This window comes from Tachyglossus aculeatus, chromosome 2 (genome assembly GCF_015852505.1).
Source record: "Tachyglossus aculeatus isolate mTacAcu1 chromosome 2, mTacAcu1.pri, whole genome shotgun sequence".
NCBI lineage: Eukaryota > Metazoa > Chordata > Mammalia > Monotremata > Tachyglossidae > Tachyglossus > Tachyglossus aculeatus.
In genome coordinates this window covers 1,092,225-1,107,895 of record NC_052067.1, presented here as the reverse complement: position 1 = coordinate 1,107,895, position 15,671 = coordinate 1,092,225, and the positions used below count along the sequence as shown (strand labels likewise).

Below are 15,671 nucleotides of genomic sequence, written 5' to 3'. Positions count from 1 at the left end.
CACAGTGAGCAAGCTGGCACTGGAGGAGCAAACTGTGCGGGCTGGGCTGGAATAGGAGGTGGGCGAGATGAGGTAGGAGGGGGTGAGCTGACTGAGTGCTTTAAAACCGACGGTAAGGAGCTTCTTTCCGTAACGTGTTAATCTTTCCCAAGGCCCTCATTACGATAACTGCCTCATCTCCAGACACCATTACATCCCTCAGGGAAAAAGCGCTTTCCATTTAATGCCCCGCTGAGCTCCAAGAATTCCAGGGGCTGTCCCTACCACAGAACTCCCCCCCGTCAACTGACCGGGCTACAGATACTTTTAGCCTGAGTCCAGGTGCAAGTGGCCCAGGCAGGGGCAGCACCCAAGCCCTGCTCCCCGGGGCCCACCCCTAAACCCTGCTGAGCCTCAGTTTCCCGGGGACCCTCATCCCCCTGGCCTCGCGTTTACCTAACAGACCCCCACACCCCTTCTCCCAGGGACCGAGCCCCAAACAGCATCGGTGGTTTGCAGGGCAGAGGGAGGGTAGAGAACAGCTCCAACCGTAGCAGAGGCCGCTCCGGAGTGGAGCGATGAACACCAAACCCAGACACGGAAAGGCAGGGGCCTGCTAGCACTAGCTCAGCAGACAAGCCTCGGGAGAGGCGAGCAATTCGGCCCAACCGTTCACATCACTGTGACTGACTACCTAGGCCGTGTCACCCACCGCGGCGCGCTGGACTTCCAGCGACTGATCCAGCCTTCTCGGTAAGAAAAATTCAGGCCCAAGGCTCAAGCCGCGACAACCAAAAAAATCTACAGCAGAGCCTCCGAAAAGGCGGCAGCCACTGTAAGTGGCCTGACTTAGTGAGAAGAGCACAAGCCTGGGAGTCATAAGGTCTTGGGTTCTAATCCCGGCTCCGTCACGGGTCTGTTGTGTGACCTTGGGCAAGTCACTTCACTTTTCTGAGCCTCGGTTACCTCATCTGTAAAATGGGGATTAAGAGTTTGAGCCCCACAAGGGACGGGGTCTGTGGCCAACCTAACTTGTATCTATCCCACAGCTTAGAACAGTGCTAGGCACATAGTAAGCAATTAACGATTATCATTATTATTATTGTAGAAAACTGATCAAAAGAAAAAAAACAAGCCAGAATGATGAAAGCCAATTGCCAACAAAGTGCACTAAAATAAAAACTGGCACCACAGAACTCACGAACAGGTCTCACAAGGGCCGCTGGCTGCCACAGAAGCGGGCAGGGGAGGGGGCCATCTCTGGGGCCCAGAAGGCCAGGAGTGGGAGAAGCGCGGAGCTGGGAGGGCACAGAGGTGGTTCAGGCCTGACCAGGCGGGGATCCTCCCCGCCGTCCCTCCTTTCCCTCGTCTCCAAGGCAGCTGGAAAGCAGTGGGAAGCCAGCCAAGGTTGGAAAACAGACATGGAAAATCCCGCTGCATTTAGCACCTTCATGAAACAGGTTTGTGGCACCCGCCCTCTCTGACGAGAAAGCTCAAACGGAAGCCCAAGTATGTGAATTTGTCCTCAATGGACCGCACCACTTCCAGGAGGAGGAATGACCTGCCCGCCCCATCCCCATCCATGAGACGGAGAGCGGGAGGAGCGGGAAGAGCACCCCTGGCAGGCGTGTGGACGTTTACCTTATGCAGTTGTAGTGCTTGAACGTGCTGGCTGCCTTCTGGCACTCCAAGCACAGCTGGATGGCTCCGGGGAAGTCCTCTTCCTGGCAACACAAGAGACCATGGGCACATCAGTGCCCACGCAGAGACCGTGGCACCCCCGTACCAGGCACTGGCCCGCCTGAGGCCGTGGGCCCGGACCACCCACAACAACAGAAATGAGGAGACGGGGGGGTCGTTTTAATATACTACATGATACGATTATTACGATAACAGCTGTGGATCGGGAGCGAAGAAACGGCGGCCTCCGCTGTCGAGGCCGCACCCTGCCTCTGCAGAATCCTAGAGGAGGGAGAGTGCTCTGCGAACTATGGACGGTCAAACCTCCAGGCACCGAGCAAAGCCAATTACCACGCTAAAGTGGCCTCTCTACATGAGCGACTGGAGGGAAGGGGAGCCCAGGGCTGGACTCCCCTTGGAAAAAAAACAGAGAGTGCCCACTCAGCTGCAGTAGGGTCGCCGCGGTTCCCAGACAAAGAGGAACTCACCTCCATCATCTCACTTAAACGCACGTCGGTCCGTTGCTGAAAAACCAAAGAGCAGAGGAGAGGTTACCCGGTGGCCGACGGAAGCCGGGGCTCAATTCCGGAGCAGAGCCCTGCCCGTACCAGCGTCTTGATGGTGCGCAGGGACTTGAGCAGCCCGATCAGCAACTGCCGTTTCCGCTGATTCGCCAGGAGGCCCAAGCTGGCTTGGGTGAAGCCTTCCTTCGCGATATTCAGGCACCTGCGGAAACCAAGGAGTTGCCTCGCCGCCTGGACCGACAGGGATCTCCGATGGCCTTCTCCCCGCCCCAGGCCGGGGCTCGACCCGACGGGCCGAGGGACCGCCTTCCGGGTCCTGGGCCACCGAGGGGACGACTCATCCGGCATTTCGAGCGCGGGGCGGAGGCGGGAGTGGTGGTGGGGGGGAAAGAATTGAACGTCTCAACCACGCGGAGCCGGCGAGTGAGCACATGCACATGAAAGTACAACCAGGAAAGTGGACCCGTGGACGCCCACACAAGCACACGCAAGGCTGCGGAGGTTACACACAAAGACACGAACGGACACACGGAGAGGAAAGTGGTCATACAGACACACAGACGAACACACAGACACACAAGGGCCAGACGCTGAGAAATATACAAATGCACATATACACACACACGCACACATACAGAGACAGGGAGGGGGCCATGCAGACACACAGACTCTCCCCCTCGTCCCCCTCTCCATCCCCCCCCATCTTACCTCCTTCCCTTCCCCACAGCACCTGTATATATGTATATATGTTTGTACATATTTTTTACTCTATTTATTTATTTATTTATTTTAGTTGTACATATCTATTCTATTTATTTTATTTTGTTAGTACGTTTGGTTTTGTTCTCTGCCTCCCCCTTTTAGACTGTGAGCCCACTGTTGGGTAGGGACTGTCTCTATATGTGGCCAATTTGTACTTCCCAAGCGCTTAGTACAGTGCTCTGCACATAGTAAGCGCTCAATAAATACGATTGATGATGATGATGATGCAGATGCATCTACAGAAGGCAGGGAGGGGGCCATGCGGAGAAGCAGTATAGCCTAGTGGACAGAGCACAGGCCTGGGAATCAGAGGGACTTGGGTTCTAATCCCGGCTCTGCCACTTGGGTGCTGTGTGACCTCGGGCAGGTCACTTCGCTTCTCTGTGCCTCCGTTCCCTCATCTGTAAAATGGGGATTAAGACCATGAGCCCCATGTGGGACAGGGATTGAATCCAACCTGATTTGCTTGCACCTATCCCAGTGCGTAGTACGGTACCCGGAACATAGTAAGCGCTTAGCAGATCCCACAATTATCATTATTACTATTATTATAATTATTATCATCATCCAGAGCCAGGCAGTCCCCAGGGAAAGCAGTTAGGGCTTAGCAGGTGGTCACCCCCAGCTCCAGTGTGCCTGGCACTGGTTCCCAACTTATGCCCGACACTCGATGGGAAGCTAAAGCCCAGGGCTTCAGGGTAATAATAATAATAATATGATGGCATTTATTAAGCACTTACTATGTGTAATGCACTGTTCTAAGTGCTGGGGAGGATACATGGTGATCAGGTTGTCCCACGAGAGACTCACGGTCTTCATCCCCATTTTACAGATGAGGTAACTGAGGCACAGGGAAGTGAAGTGACTTGCCCAAAGTCACACAGCTGACAATTGCTGGAGTCGGGATTTGAACCCATGACCTCTGACTCCAAAGCCCATGCTCTTTCCACTGAGCCACGCTGCTTCTCTGTAGTGCCAGCTTCCATCCCAATGCCATCCCAATGACAGCAGGTGGACAGATGGGTAGAAGGAAAGGGGCCCAATGACTTTTTAAAAATAATGACAGTAATAATAATAATAATAACTGTGGTTATTCATTAAGCACTTATTATGTGCCAGGCACTGAACTAAGCCCTGGGATAAAGAAAAGATAATCGGGGTGGACACAGTCTCTGACCCACAGACAGGGACACAGTCTTTATCCCCATTTTTCAGATGAAAGAACTGAGGCACAGAGAAGTCAAGTGAGTTGCCCAAGGTCACACAGCAGACGAGTGGCAGAGCCAGGATTAGAACCCAGGTCTTTCTGGCTCCCAGGCCTGTGTTCTATCCACTAAGCCACACTGCTTCACTGGTACTTATGGTATTTGTCAAGCGCTTACTATGTGCCCAGCATAGTTCTAAGCGCTGGGGTAGATACAAGTTTATCAAGGTGGACACAGTCCCTTGTCCCACATAATAATGTTGGCATTTGTTAAGCGCTTACTATGTGCAAAGCACTGTTCTAAGCGCTGGTGGGGGAAACACAAGGAGATGAGGTTGTCCCGTGTGGGGCCCACAGTCTTAATCCCCATTTTACAGATGAGGGAACTGAGGCACAGAGAAGGGAAGTGACTTGCCCAAGGTCACACAGCAGACATGTGGGGGAGGTGGGATTCGAACCCATGACCTCTGCCTCCCAAGCCCGCGCTCTCTGCACTGAGCCACGCTGCTTCTCTACATGAGACTCACAGGGTAAATAGGAGGGAGTCCAGTGCTCTGCACATAGTAAGCGCTCAATAAATACGATTGATGATGAGGGAGTAGCACATATTCGCCATTTGACAGTTGAGGACGTGGAAGCCCAGGGAAGTTAAATGACTTGCCCGGGGTCACACGGTAGGCAAGTGGCCGAGCCGGGATTCGAATCCAGGCCCTCTGGCTCTTTCCACTAGGTCACGCTGCTTCTCAAGGGGCAGCGGCTCCCCGCAGCACCCCCAAACACAGAGAACAGGCTCCTTTGGGGGCTCGGGACATCGGAAAAGCCGGAGGAGACTTGATCAGTCCGGGATCATCGAGTTCAACGGATGCGGAAAAATCAGCACGTCAGAGCGCCCGCCCGGTACGGCAACTGGTCCTCAGCTCGAGGCCGAGTACACGAGGCCGGCAGTCGACGTGGGCTACCGGACCCGCCCCCGGGCAGGCAGACCGACCGACCCAGCTGCTCCGAGGACCACCTACCTCCTTCCGTTCGTACAGATGACGGCGGCCAGCTGGAGACCCGCCTGCAGCGACGTCACACGCTCCAGCTCCTGCGGGAAGAGGCGGGAACGGTTGGCCCCGGCGGGAAGTCTGAGAACCGGGACTTCCGTGCCACTGGACGAGCCAAGGAACAGGTCGGCTCGACTGCTAGGCCATGCTGCTTCCAGAAGCAGCGTGGCTCAGTGGGAAAGAGCCCGGGCTTTGGAGCCAGAGGTCAGGGGTTCGCCACATGTCTGCTGTGTGACCTTGGGCAAGCCACTTCACTTCTCTGGGCCTCAGTTCCCTCATCTGTAAAATGGGGATTACGACTGTGAGCCCCACGTGGGACAACTTGATCACCTTGCATCTCCTCCCAGAGCTTAGAACGGTGCTCTGCACATAGTAAGCGCTTAACAAATGCCATCATCATCATCATAAAGTCACCACACCGGGCGGCGTTCAGTAAATACTAGAGAAGCAGCGTGGCTCAGTGGAAAGAGCCCGGGCCTTGGAGTCAGAGGTCATGGGTTCAAATCCCGGCTCCGCCAACTGTCAGCTGTGTGACTTTGGGCAAGTCACTTAACTTCTCTTGTACATATGTATATATGTTTGTACATATTTATTACTCTATCTTACTTGTACATATCTATTCTATTTATTTTATTTTGTTAGTATGTTTGGTTTTGTTCTCTGTCTCCCCCTTCTAGACTGTGAGCCCACTGTTGGGTAGGGACTGTGTACATGTTGCCAACTTGTACTTCCCAAGCGCTTAGTACAGTGCTCTGCACACAGTAAGAGCTCAATAAATACGATTGATTGATTCTCTGGGCCCCAGTGACCTCATCTGTAAAATGGGGATTAAGGCTGTGAGCCCCACGTGGGACAACCTGATCATCTTGTACCCCCCCCAGTGCTTAGAACAGTGCTTTGCACATAGTAAGCGCTTAACAAATACCATCATTATTATTATTATTACTATGCCACTCAGCGAGGCTGCTAGAGGGAGGAGAAGGGCTGGGTACAAGTTTCCTAGTTCAGATCACTTGAACTTCCAACCCAGTGGCAGGGTTAACGTCGAGGTGCTTCAGTTGCGGGGAGGGCCGCACTTCCGGGGGGCCAGTTCCCCGAGATCATGGCAATAAAATAGATTGGGTGTCATATGCTGGGGATCCCTCAAGGAAATGGGGATGACTGCTCGTTCAAGCTCTCATCCTATCCCGTCTGGACTACTGCATCAGCCTTCTCTCTGATCTCCCAGCCTCGTGTCTCTCCCCACTTCAATCCATACTTCCTGCTGCTGCCCGGATTGTCTTTGTCCAGAAACACTCTGGGCATGTTACTCCCCTCCTCAAAAATCTCCAGTGGCTACCAATCAATCTGTGCATCAGGCAGAAACTCCTCACCCTGGGCTTCAAGGCTGTCCATCACCTCGCCCCCTCCTACCTCACCGCCCTTCTCTTCTTCTCCAGCCCAGCCCGCACCCTCCGCTCCTCCACCGCTAATCTCCTCACCGTACCTCGTTCTCACCTGTCCCACCACCGACCCCCGGCCCACATCCTCCCCCTGGCCTGGAATGCCCCCAATCCCTCCCCACATCCGCCAAGCTCGCTCTCTTCCTCCCTTCAAGGCCCTACTGGGAGCTCACCTCCTCCAGGAGGCCTTCCCACACTGAGCCCCCTCCTTCCTCTCCCCCTCCTCCCCCTCTCCATCCCCCCCATCTTACCTCCTTCCCTTCCCCACAGCACCTGTATATATGTATATATGTTTGTACATATTTATTACTCTATTTATTAATTTATTTTACTTGTACATATGTATTCTTTTTATTTTGTTAGTATGTTTGGTTTTGTTCTCTGTCTCCCCCTTTTAGACTGTGAGCCCACTGTTGGGTAGGGACTGTCTCTATATGTTGCCAACTTGTACTTTCCAAGCACCTAGTACTGTGCTCTGCACACAGTAAGCGCTCAATAAATACGATTGATTGATTGACTGATTGAAATGCAGAGAGACTCTGGCGCCAACTGGAAATTAAGGAGGAACCCGGGTGATAAGTGGAGCGATGGGGGGATGATCCCCTATAAGCTGAACCCTGCCCTCGCCATAGGGAAGCGGCTTGGCCTAGCAGATAGAGCACGAGCCTAGGAGTCAGAAGGACCTGGGTTCTAATCCCCACTTGTCTTCTGTGTGGCCTTGGGCAAGTCAATTCACCTTTCTGTGCCTCAGTGACTTCATCTGTAAAACGGGGCTTGAGACCGGGAACCCTATGTGGGGCAGGCACTGTGTCCAACCCAATTATCTCCTAACTACCCCAGGACTTAGTACAGCGCCTGGCACACAGTAAACGCTTAAATACCACAATCAATCAATCATTCAATCGTATTTATTGAGCGCTTACTGTGTGCAGAGCACTGTACTCACACTGTACCACAACTATTATTATTATAATGATGGTATTTCTTAAGTGCTTCCTACATTCCAACCACTGTTCTAAGCACTGGGGGAGATACCAGGTCATCAGATTGTCCCATGTGGGGCTCACAGTCTTAATCCCCATTTTGCAGCGGAGGTAACGGAAGCCCAGAGAAGTTAAGTGACTTGCCCACGGTCACAGAGCAGACAAGTGGCGGAGTCGGGATTAGAAGCCACGTCCTCTGACTCCCAAGACCGTGCTGCACACTGTGACCAAGATGATGATTTTAACAAGGCAAAAGGCTCAGCTGAACGACCATGTCAAGCACATAAAACGTGCACACGCACACAGAGACTGTTCATCATCATCAATCGTATTTATTGAGCGCTCACTGTGTGCAGAGCACAGTACTAAGCGCTTGGGAAGTACAAATTGGCAACATATAGAGACAGTCCCTACCCAACAGTGGGCTCACAGTCTAAAAGGGGGAGACAGAGGACAAAACCAAAGATACTAACAAAATAAAATAAATAGAATAGATATGTACAAGTAAAATAAATAAATATATATTCAGTAGCCCGCGGAGGAAGCAAGGGGAGTGACTAACGTCTCTCGGCTCTCTGAGGGTGCTCATGTGAACCACGGGCGATAAAAAATGAGCCCTGGGGCGGGCAAGCGTGTTTATATAATAATTAATATTAATAATAATAATGGTATGTGTTAAGCACTTACAATATGCCAGGCACTGTACTAAGCGCTGGGGTGGATACGAGCGAATTGGGTTGGACGCAGTCCCTGTCCCATATGGGGCTAACAGTCTCGATCCCCGTTTTACAGGGGAGACAGTGATGGGGAAAAAGGTCTTCAGGGAACACAGGCAACCAACTCGGCTTTGTTCACATAACAGCTGTTGCTTGAGCCCATTGGTGGGTAGGGATTGTCTCTATATGTTGCTGAATTGTACCTTCCAAGCGCTTAGTACAGTGCTCTGCACACAGCACTCAATAAATATGACTGAATGAAAGACAACTTAGAACTGCCCCGGGCCAATAACTGAACACCACCGGTGCCACCAGAGGTGCCCTCTAGACGGTGAGCTCATTGTGGGCAGGGAATGTGTCTGTTATATTGTGCTCTCCCATGCGCTTAGTACAGTGTCCGGCACGCAATACAGCGTTCAATAAGTATGACTGACTGACATATTGTTAGAGAGAAGCAGCGTGGCTCAGTGGAAAGAGCACGGGCTTGGGAGCCAGAGGTTGTGGGTTCTAATCCCGGCTCTGCCACTTGTCAGCTGTGTGCCTTTGGGCAAGTCACTTCACTTCTCTGAGACTCAGTTACCTCATCTGTAAAATGGGGATTAAGACTGTGAGCCCCAAGTGGGACAACCTGATCACCTTGTATCCCCCCCAGCACCTAGAACAGCACTTCGCATTTAGTGAGTGCTTAACAAATACCATTATTATTATTATTCTACATCGTCCTCTCCTAAGCACGTAGTACCACACAGTAAGCATTCAATTAATTCATTCACTCAGTCGCATTTATTGAGCGCTTACTGTGTGCAGAGCACTATACTAAGCGCTTGGGAAGTACAAGTTGGCAACATATAGAGACGATCCCTACCCAAAAATGGGCTCACAGTCTAGAAGAGGGAGATAGACAACAAAACATGGAGACGGGTGTCAAAACCGTCAGAATAAATAGAATTACAGCTCCGAAAGACTGACATTGCTACCAAGCACTCAGTACAGTGCTCTGCACACAGTACAACGCTCAATAAATAAGACTGACTGACTGAGGACGGGGAACAGGAGAGGAGCCATTTGGCGGGGGTAATAATAATAATAATGATGGCATTTGCTAAGTGCTTACTATGTGCAGAGCACTGTTCTAAGTGCTGGGGGTGGATACAAGGTGATCAAGTTGTCCCACATGGGGCTCACAGTCTTAATCCCCATTTTACAGATGAGGTAACTGAGGCTCAGAGAAGTTAAGTGACTTGGCCAAGGTCACACAGCAGATAGGTGGTGGAGCTGGGATTCGAACCCATGACCTCTGACTCCAAAGCCTCTTCTCCACTGAGCCACGCTGCTCTGTTGAGGGTGGGGGGGTGAGGCTCCCAGAGCCCACAAAGCTTCGGATCCACAGGGAGGAGTCGGGGGGGGAGGCAGTGTTTCCTGGGAGGAGGAGTCTGACCGTACCGGCCACAAGCCCTGACACTCAATGCCGGCGTCCTTCACTGCTAAGGACCGTCATTTCTGCCGATTGCTCTTCATTTGGTCATTTCTAAGCCGGCTGATAGTTTGCGCGCTCCGGATCTCGGCTGAAAAGGAAGCTCTAACCGAGCAATTCCAATTCAATCAGGCCCGAGGGCCGGGCAGTTACGCCTCCCTCTCGCAGGTCCGAAAAGCCAGGGAGGATATTAATGTCGATGATGACTGAGGCATCGCGCGCTTCGTGCGCCAAGCCATTTGTTGCCGGCCCTTCTGAGGGGTTGGAAAAATCGAAGGCGCCGTAATGCAGCGAAAAACGCCCTTGCGGGGTTGAATTTCCAGGCTGTTTTCGACTGAAGTGAACTAGACTCCACAAGGGGGAAAGTGAGAGGTTGTAAGGAAGCATCCCCAGTGAGCCCAGGTCAAACCCCCGACTCGAGAATGGCTCACTGTCCCGAGGTGACCCTCGGGTACCGGCCATCTCAAGGTCAAAAGCTATCTCGTGACCACCGGAGCCAGCAGGAGGAACTCGGAAGTGAGGGTGGGATACCGTCCCCACGACCACATCTGCTAGATTGACAGCCCAAGCTGGGAATACAGAAGGTGTCCCTCACCCCCGTGCCAATCCAATTAGGTATGGAGGAGGCGGGGAGGGCAGAGATTGGATAGCCTGAGGCCGGAAGCTGGAATGGCCTAGGGGCACAGGCAATAAATACCTGTCGCCTCTGACCTTCGGGGTCAGAACACCAGGACATGCAGCAGCGGCGGCGGCCCCCGTGTCTCTCCCTGCCCAGAAGGCCAGATGCCCGCCCTACAACCAGAACCAACACACTGAGGCAAGGGCCGCGGGATGGGTGAGTGTCTCGTGGGTGGGACCCAGGTATCCCGCTGCTGATGGGAATTATGAGTGGATTCCTCCCACGTAGGGAGAGCACACTGTGAGAGCTAGCCGCCCACCACGCGCGCGGGTAATGTAATGAATTCTTCCCATGTGGTAAAGTAAGTGGATTCTCCACGAGTGGGAAGTGCACATGGGTGCGAGTTAACCACCTCACCCACGTGCGATTAACGGATGATTGTGTTCCTCCCGTGTAGGGAAGCTCTAATATTGCTAATTGATTATACTCCTCCCGAAAGGGAAGCTCAATCCATTGCGCCTAAACAATTACATAAATTCAATTCACCTCGCGGAATAAATTTTATATAAAACTTAGGCTTTCCGTCCCCGGCCTCTCTCTCTCTCGCCTCGCCGATCACTGAACGAACCCGTCCCCGGACGACGGGTGACACTCACGAACCCAAGGTCCGGACCGAATCAGGGACAGAGAGCCCCTGGGAAGAGGTCAAACAGCACACGTGGGCAACTTCATCATCATCAATCGTATTTACTGAACGCTTACTGTGTGCAGAGCACTGTACTAAGCGCTTGGGAAGTACAAATTGGCAACATATAGAGACAGTCCCTACCCAAAAGTGGGCTCACAGTCTAAAACTTCATAACCTTACTGGGTTCTAGTCCAGGCTCTGCCACTTGTCTGCTGTGTGACCTTGGGCAGATCACTTAACTTTGCCTGTGACTCAGTTCCCTCATCTGTAAACTGAGGATTAAGACTGTAAGCCCCGTGTGGGATAGGGACTGTGTGCAACCTAATTATCTTGTTACCTACCCCACAGCTTAGAACAGTGCCTGGCATATAGTAAGTGCTTAACAAATACCGTAATTACTATTATTACGTGTGTCATTTCTGCATCAGCACCACTGGTTAGGAAGTAGGCTCCTCGGGGGCTGGAAATGTGGGCAGAGCACTGAGATCAGCACTCTGCAGAGGGGTACTCAATATTACTGATTGCTTGTTCATCGCATTTATAGAGTCTGTGAATAACTAGATAGATTTCTGTTCCCCCCTCCATACAATGGCACCTGCCTAATGAAGGTAGGTATTAGGTTAACATTGACTGTGAGCTAAGCACTATGCTAAACAATGGGAAAGCTGCAAGATAATCACATCAGATATGGTCCCGAACCCACATGGAGTTCTTCATCTGTGAAGGAGGGGGAAGAGGAAGTTCATCCCCATTTTACAGACGAGGAAACTGAGGCCCGGAGAGGTAACGTGACTTGCCCGAGGTCCCACAGCAGGCGAACTGGGACCACGACTCAGGTGTCCTGACTTGGGGTCCCATGCTCTTCCCGTGAGACCGTGCTGCCTAAGGAATTTTAGAACTGGGGTTTACATTTGCAACCTCGGTTACAAATGAAAAGTTGAGGCATCTCTACATACGAAATGCATGTTGTTTCACACGATAAGATGGTTATGTATTACCACCTATGTTACAAAACAACTCCCATTCGAATGCTAGTATTTAAGCGGCCTGCGTTTCAGAAGGCACGCCTGGGTGTTCCTGACAAGTGACTTTTAATAATAACAATAACAATTGTGGTATTTGTTAAGAATTTACTATGTGCCACAGTATAGGTGCTGGGGTGGATACAAGCAAATCAGGTTGGACACAGTCCCTGTCCCACACAGGGCTCACAGTCTTAATCCCCATTCTCCAGATGAGGGAACTGAGGCACTGAGACTTGCCCAAGGTCACGCAGCAGACAAATGGCACAGCTGAGATTAGAACCCAGGTCCTTTGACTCCGAGACCCAGGCTCTATCCACTAGGCCACACTGCTTCTCTTGGTTTCACACAACCAATGTTGTTTCAAGCCTAACCAGGAAATGTCCTCCTGGGAATAAAATACTTTCTTACGCAAAGATGGCAAGGGATCATCTGTACATAATCACACTCTGATGGTATGTGCATACATTTAAATATTATCATTAATATTAATTTTTAAAAAAAAATTGTGGCATTTGTTAAGCACTTACTACGTGTCAAGCACCGTACTAGGCGCTGGGGCAGATACGAGATAATCGGATCCCACCTGGGGCTCACAGTAGAAGTAGGAAGGAGAACAGATATTTAATCTCCATTGTGCAGATGACGGAACTGAGGCACAGTGACGTTAAGTGACAGGTCCAAGGTCACACAACAGACACATGGAAGAGCCGGGGTTAGAACCCAGGTCCTCTGACACCCAGGCCTGTGCTCTTTCCCACTGGCTACGCTGCTTCCATGCAACAGGTTTCTCCCATCATCCTGACCCAAAGCACAAAAAAAGCCGTCCATGAGCGTCCACAATAAACCCCTGCACCTTACCTTAACATATGAAGGCTGCTTCTCAAGAATCAAGTCAGCAACTTTTTTAGATACCTGTGAGAAAAAATTGGGGCAAATTAGCAACTCTTATTATAGCCCTCACGCTAATAATTTCAGAAAGAATGCTCCCCAGATCTTCTCACTAAATTCTAAGAAATGTGACAGCCACAAAAAAGAGAAAAAGAATAGGGGTAAAAGAACTCCATCTTGCCTGATAGGGAAAAATGATCATGTTCATAACTGCAAATCAGGTAGGAGGGGTCAAACTAAACTTCCAACCACAGTCCCTGCCGGTTTTCAGTGCATCTACTATGAGTAGAGCAGTGTACGAGGAAGAAGTAGTTTTTAGGGAGACAGCAAGAACAGAAACCCTGGCCCCTGACCCCCGGGGAGCGTACGACGTGGGAAGGGAATGTCTGTCTGTTATTATATTGTACTCACCCAAGCGCTTAGTACAGCACTCTGCACAAAGAAAGTACTTAATAAGTGTGATTGAATGAATGAAGACATCCACGTGGCAGTTAAGAGATGCCCTTCTGACTTGTGAAGCCCAAGGTACTGCCTTGGGGGCAATAAGGAGGCAGAGCTGGAGAATAAGGTCCTGAGGAATTAGACCTTTGGGATAGAAAGGCCAAGGCCTAACGGGGACATGATTCAAACTCAGAAAATCACCATGAAAGTGTGAATGGAGTGAACGTGGAGCCTTCAATCCCCAGGGCGAGAGTCCCCCAGGAGCCTGGACGTAGAGGGGTTGAGGTAAATGCTTCTCCACCCAATAAGTACATAGTGTTTGCACTCTGTCGCCAAGGGAAGGTGTGATGGTGGTAAGCATCCCCTGATTTGAGCAAAATCTGGACCACCTTGGGACCGCAGAGGGGAAAGTTGGGATTGACAGGGCGTCCATCCCTAACCAGGAGGGTGGATTCGTCCAGGAGGGAGACCAGCAAACGATTCCTCCCAAGCGTCTGGGGGTTGCTGTAGGAGGCGGAGTCCCAGGATGGATGGAGCCCTGTGGTGTCAACCCAGTGTAGCGCTGCCGATGTCATTCATACTTATCGTGAGAGAACCAGTAGAAATAGACCTGTTTCACATTTTAGGAGCTCGGAGACAACTCCAGAAAATCCTCTCAGGCTTTGTGTCTCTCCTCCTTTCACACAAGTTGCTAACACGGCTTGAATGGAAAGCCTCGGCCTCTATATCCCAAAGATCTACTTCCTCAGGACCTTCTTCTCCAGCTCTGCCTCCTTCCTGCCCCCAAGGGTCCAGAGTCCCCCTTACCTCGGGCTTCACAAGTCAGCAAGGGCATCTCAACTGCCATGTGGTTGTCTTCATTCAATCATATTTATTGAGCACTTTCCATGTGCAAAGCACCGGTGGTACGGATTTCCTCCAGTCTCATCAATTTCTAGGTCATTTCCATAAAGCTTCCTCTGTTACAGTCAGCTCAACCGTCAGGGCCTGAGGCTGGCTCCGGTCAGAACCATATCGCCCTGATCCGGTCTAGATGCGCACAAAGGCCCTCCCCATGTTCCGGCCCTCTCCTCTACTCTTGGATTGCTCTCCTTGGCTAATTGTTTAGGACAGTGTAAATGGCTAAGATGGTGGTGGTGGCTGTGGAGAAGGTGGGGATGGTGGACAAGGCTGAGACAGAGGCGGCTGGGGTGGCGGCAGTGGAATTGGTGACAGAGGTGGAGGAGGGGGGTGATAGTGAAATTGGTGACGGAGGTGGAGGAAGTGGTGGTGATGCAGGGAGGCAGGGAAAGTAGTGGTGGTGGAGGAGGTGGTGGAACTGAAAGAGGTGATGATGGAGGTCGTGCTGGTGAAATTGGTGGAGGAGGTGGAGTTTTCCTCAGAGAGGAGAAGGAGGCCCTGGAGGAGAAGACTTGGAGGAGTTGTAATTGTCAAGTAAATTTCCAGAAAGTTCCAGTCGCTGCAGGAAGTCATTTCCACCGTGTCCTGGAGAAGAAGGAAGGGAGAGAGGAAGGGACGGAGGAGAATGGGGGGAGGGTATGACCGCTAACAGACACTTGGCACTGAAGGGGCTCAGGCCGCACTCTCCCAGAGTCCTTGAAAGCCTGAAAAGCTCTCCCACTCTGCCAAGCTGTCTCAGGGGTTCGCTCGGGGGACGGGCTCTCTCACCGGTATGAGCCCGGGAATAGGGAGGAAATCAAGGTCGAAGGACACAGGGCTGCAAGAAGCCACATACCCACAGAGCCACTGCCACAGAACAGGAAAGAGCCAAGCCCAGGCCAGCACAGTGGAAAGGGAGAGGGGCAAAGGGAGAGTTGGGAGCCGCAACGTCCATAGCCACTCCAGATTACCACAAGAGCATTTGCAGCTGGCCCGAAAGTTGGTTGACGGTGACGATGTTTGGCCTAAAATGAATAATGTGTGGCCGGAGAAAGAGGAGGAGGCTGGGAGATGGGGCAGAGGAAGAGGCCAGGAGACGGGATGGAGTTTTACCCCACCGGTGAATGCCCAGGAAGGGAGGGGGAGACGCTGGATGTGGGAAGACGTAGGCTGTCCCGGAGTGAAAGATCAGAGAAACAAGCCACCGGGCCAAAGAGCTCGTGGAAGCCAGAGGGCCCAAGGGGGGCAGTGGGCACTCAGTCCTCACTAGGGGCTTTGACCCAAACCAAGGTAAGGAGGATCCAAAGAGAAGAGGGAGAGG

The 15,671-nt window shown here is 51.8% G+C and overlaps 1 protein-coding gene across 1 annotated transcript in view; it reads right to left on the bottom strand.

Annotated features, from left to right (window-relative positions):
* Positions 1-15,671, bottom strand: part of VPS50 (VPS50 subunit of EARP/GARPII complex) — a 117,393-nt gene that overhangs the window by 75,741 nt on the left and 25,981 nt on the right. The window contains exons 5-9 of the mRNA XM_038770290.1: positions 13,001-13,054; positions 5,166-5,236; positions 2,268-2,385; positions 2,148-2,183; positions 1,621-1,703 (exon numbers count right to left, since the gene is read on the bottom strand). Of these exons, the coding sequence (XP_038626218.1) occupies positions 1,621-1,703; positions 2,148-2,183; positions 2,268-2,385; positions 5,166-5,236; positions 13,001-13,054 (362 nt within the window). The remainder of the gene's footprint in view (positions 1-1,620; positions 1,704-2,147; positions 2,184-2,267; positions 2,386-5,165; positions 5,237-13,000; positions 13,055-15,671) is intronic.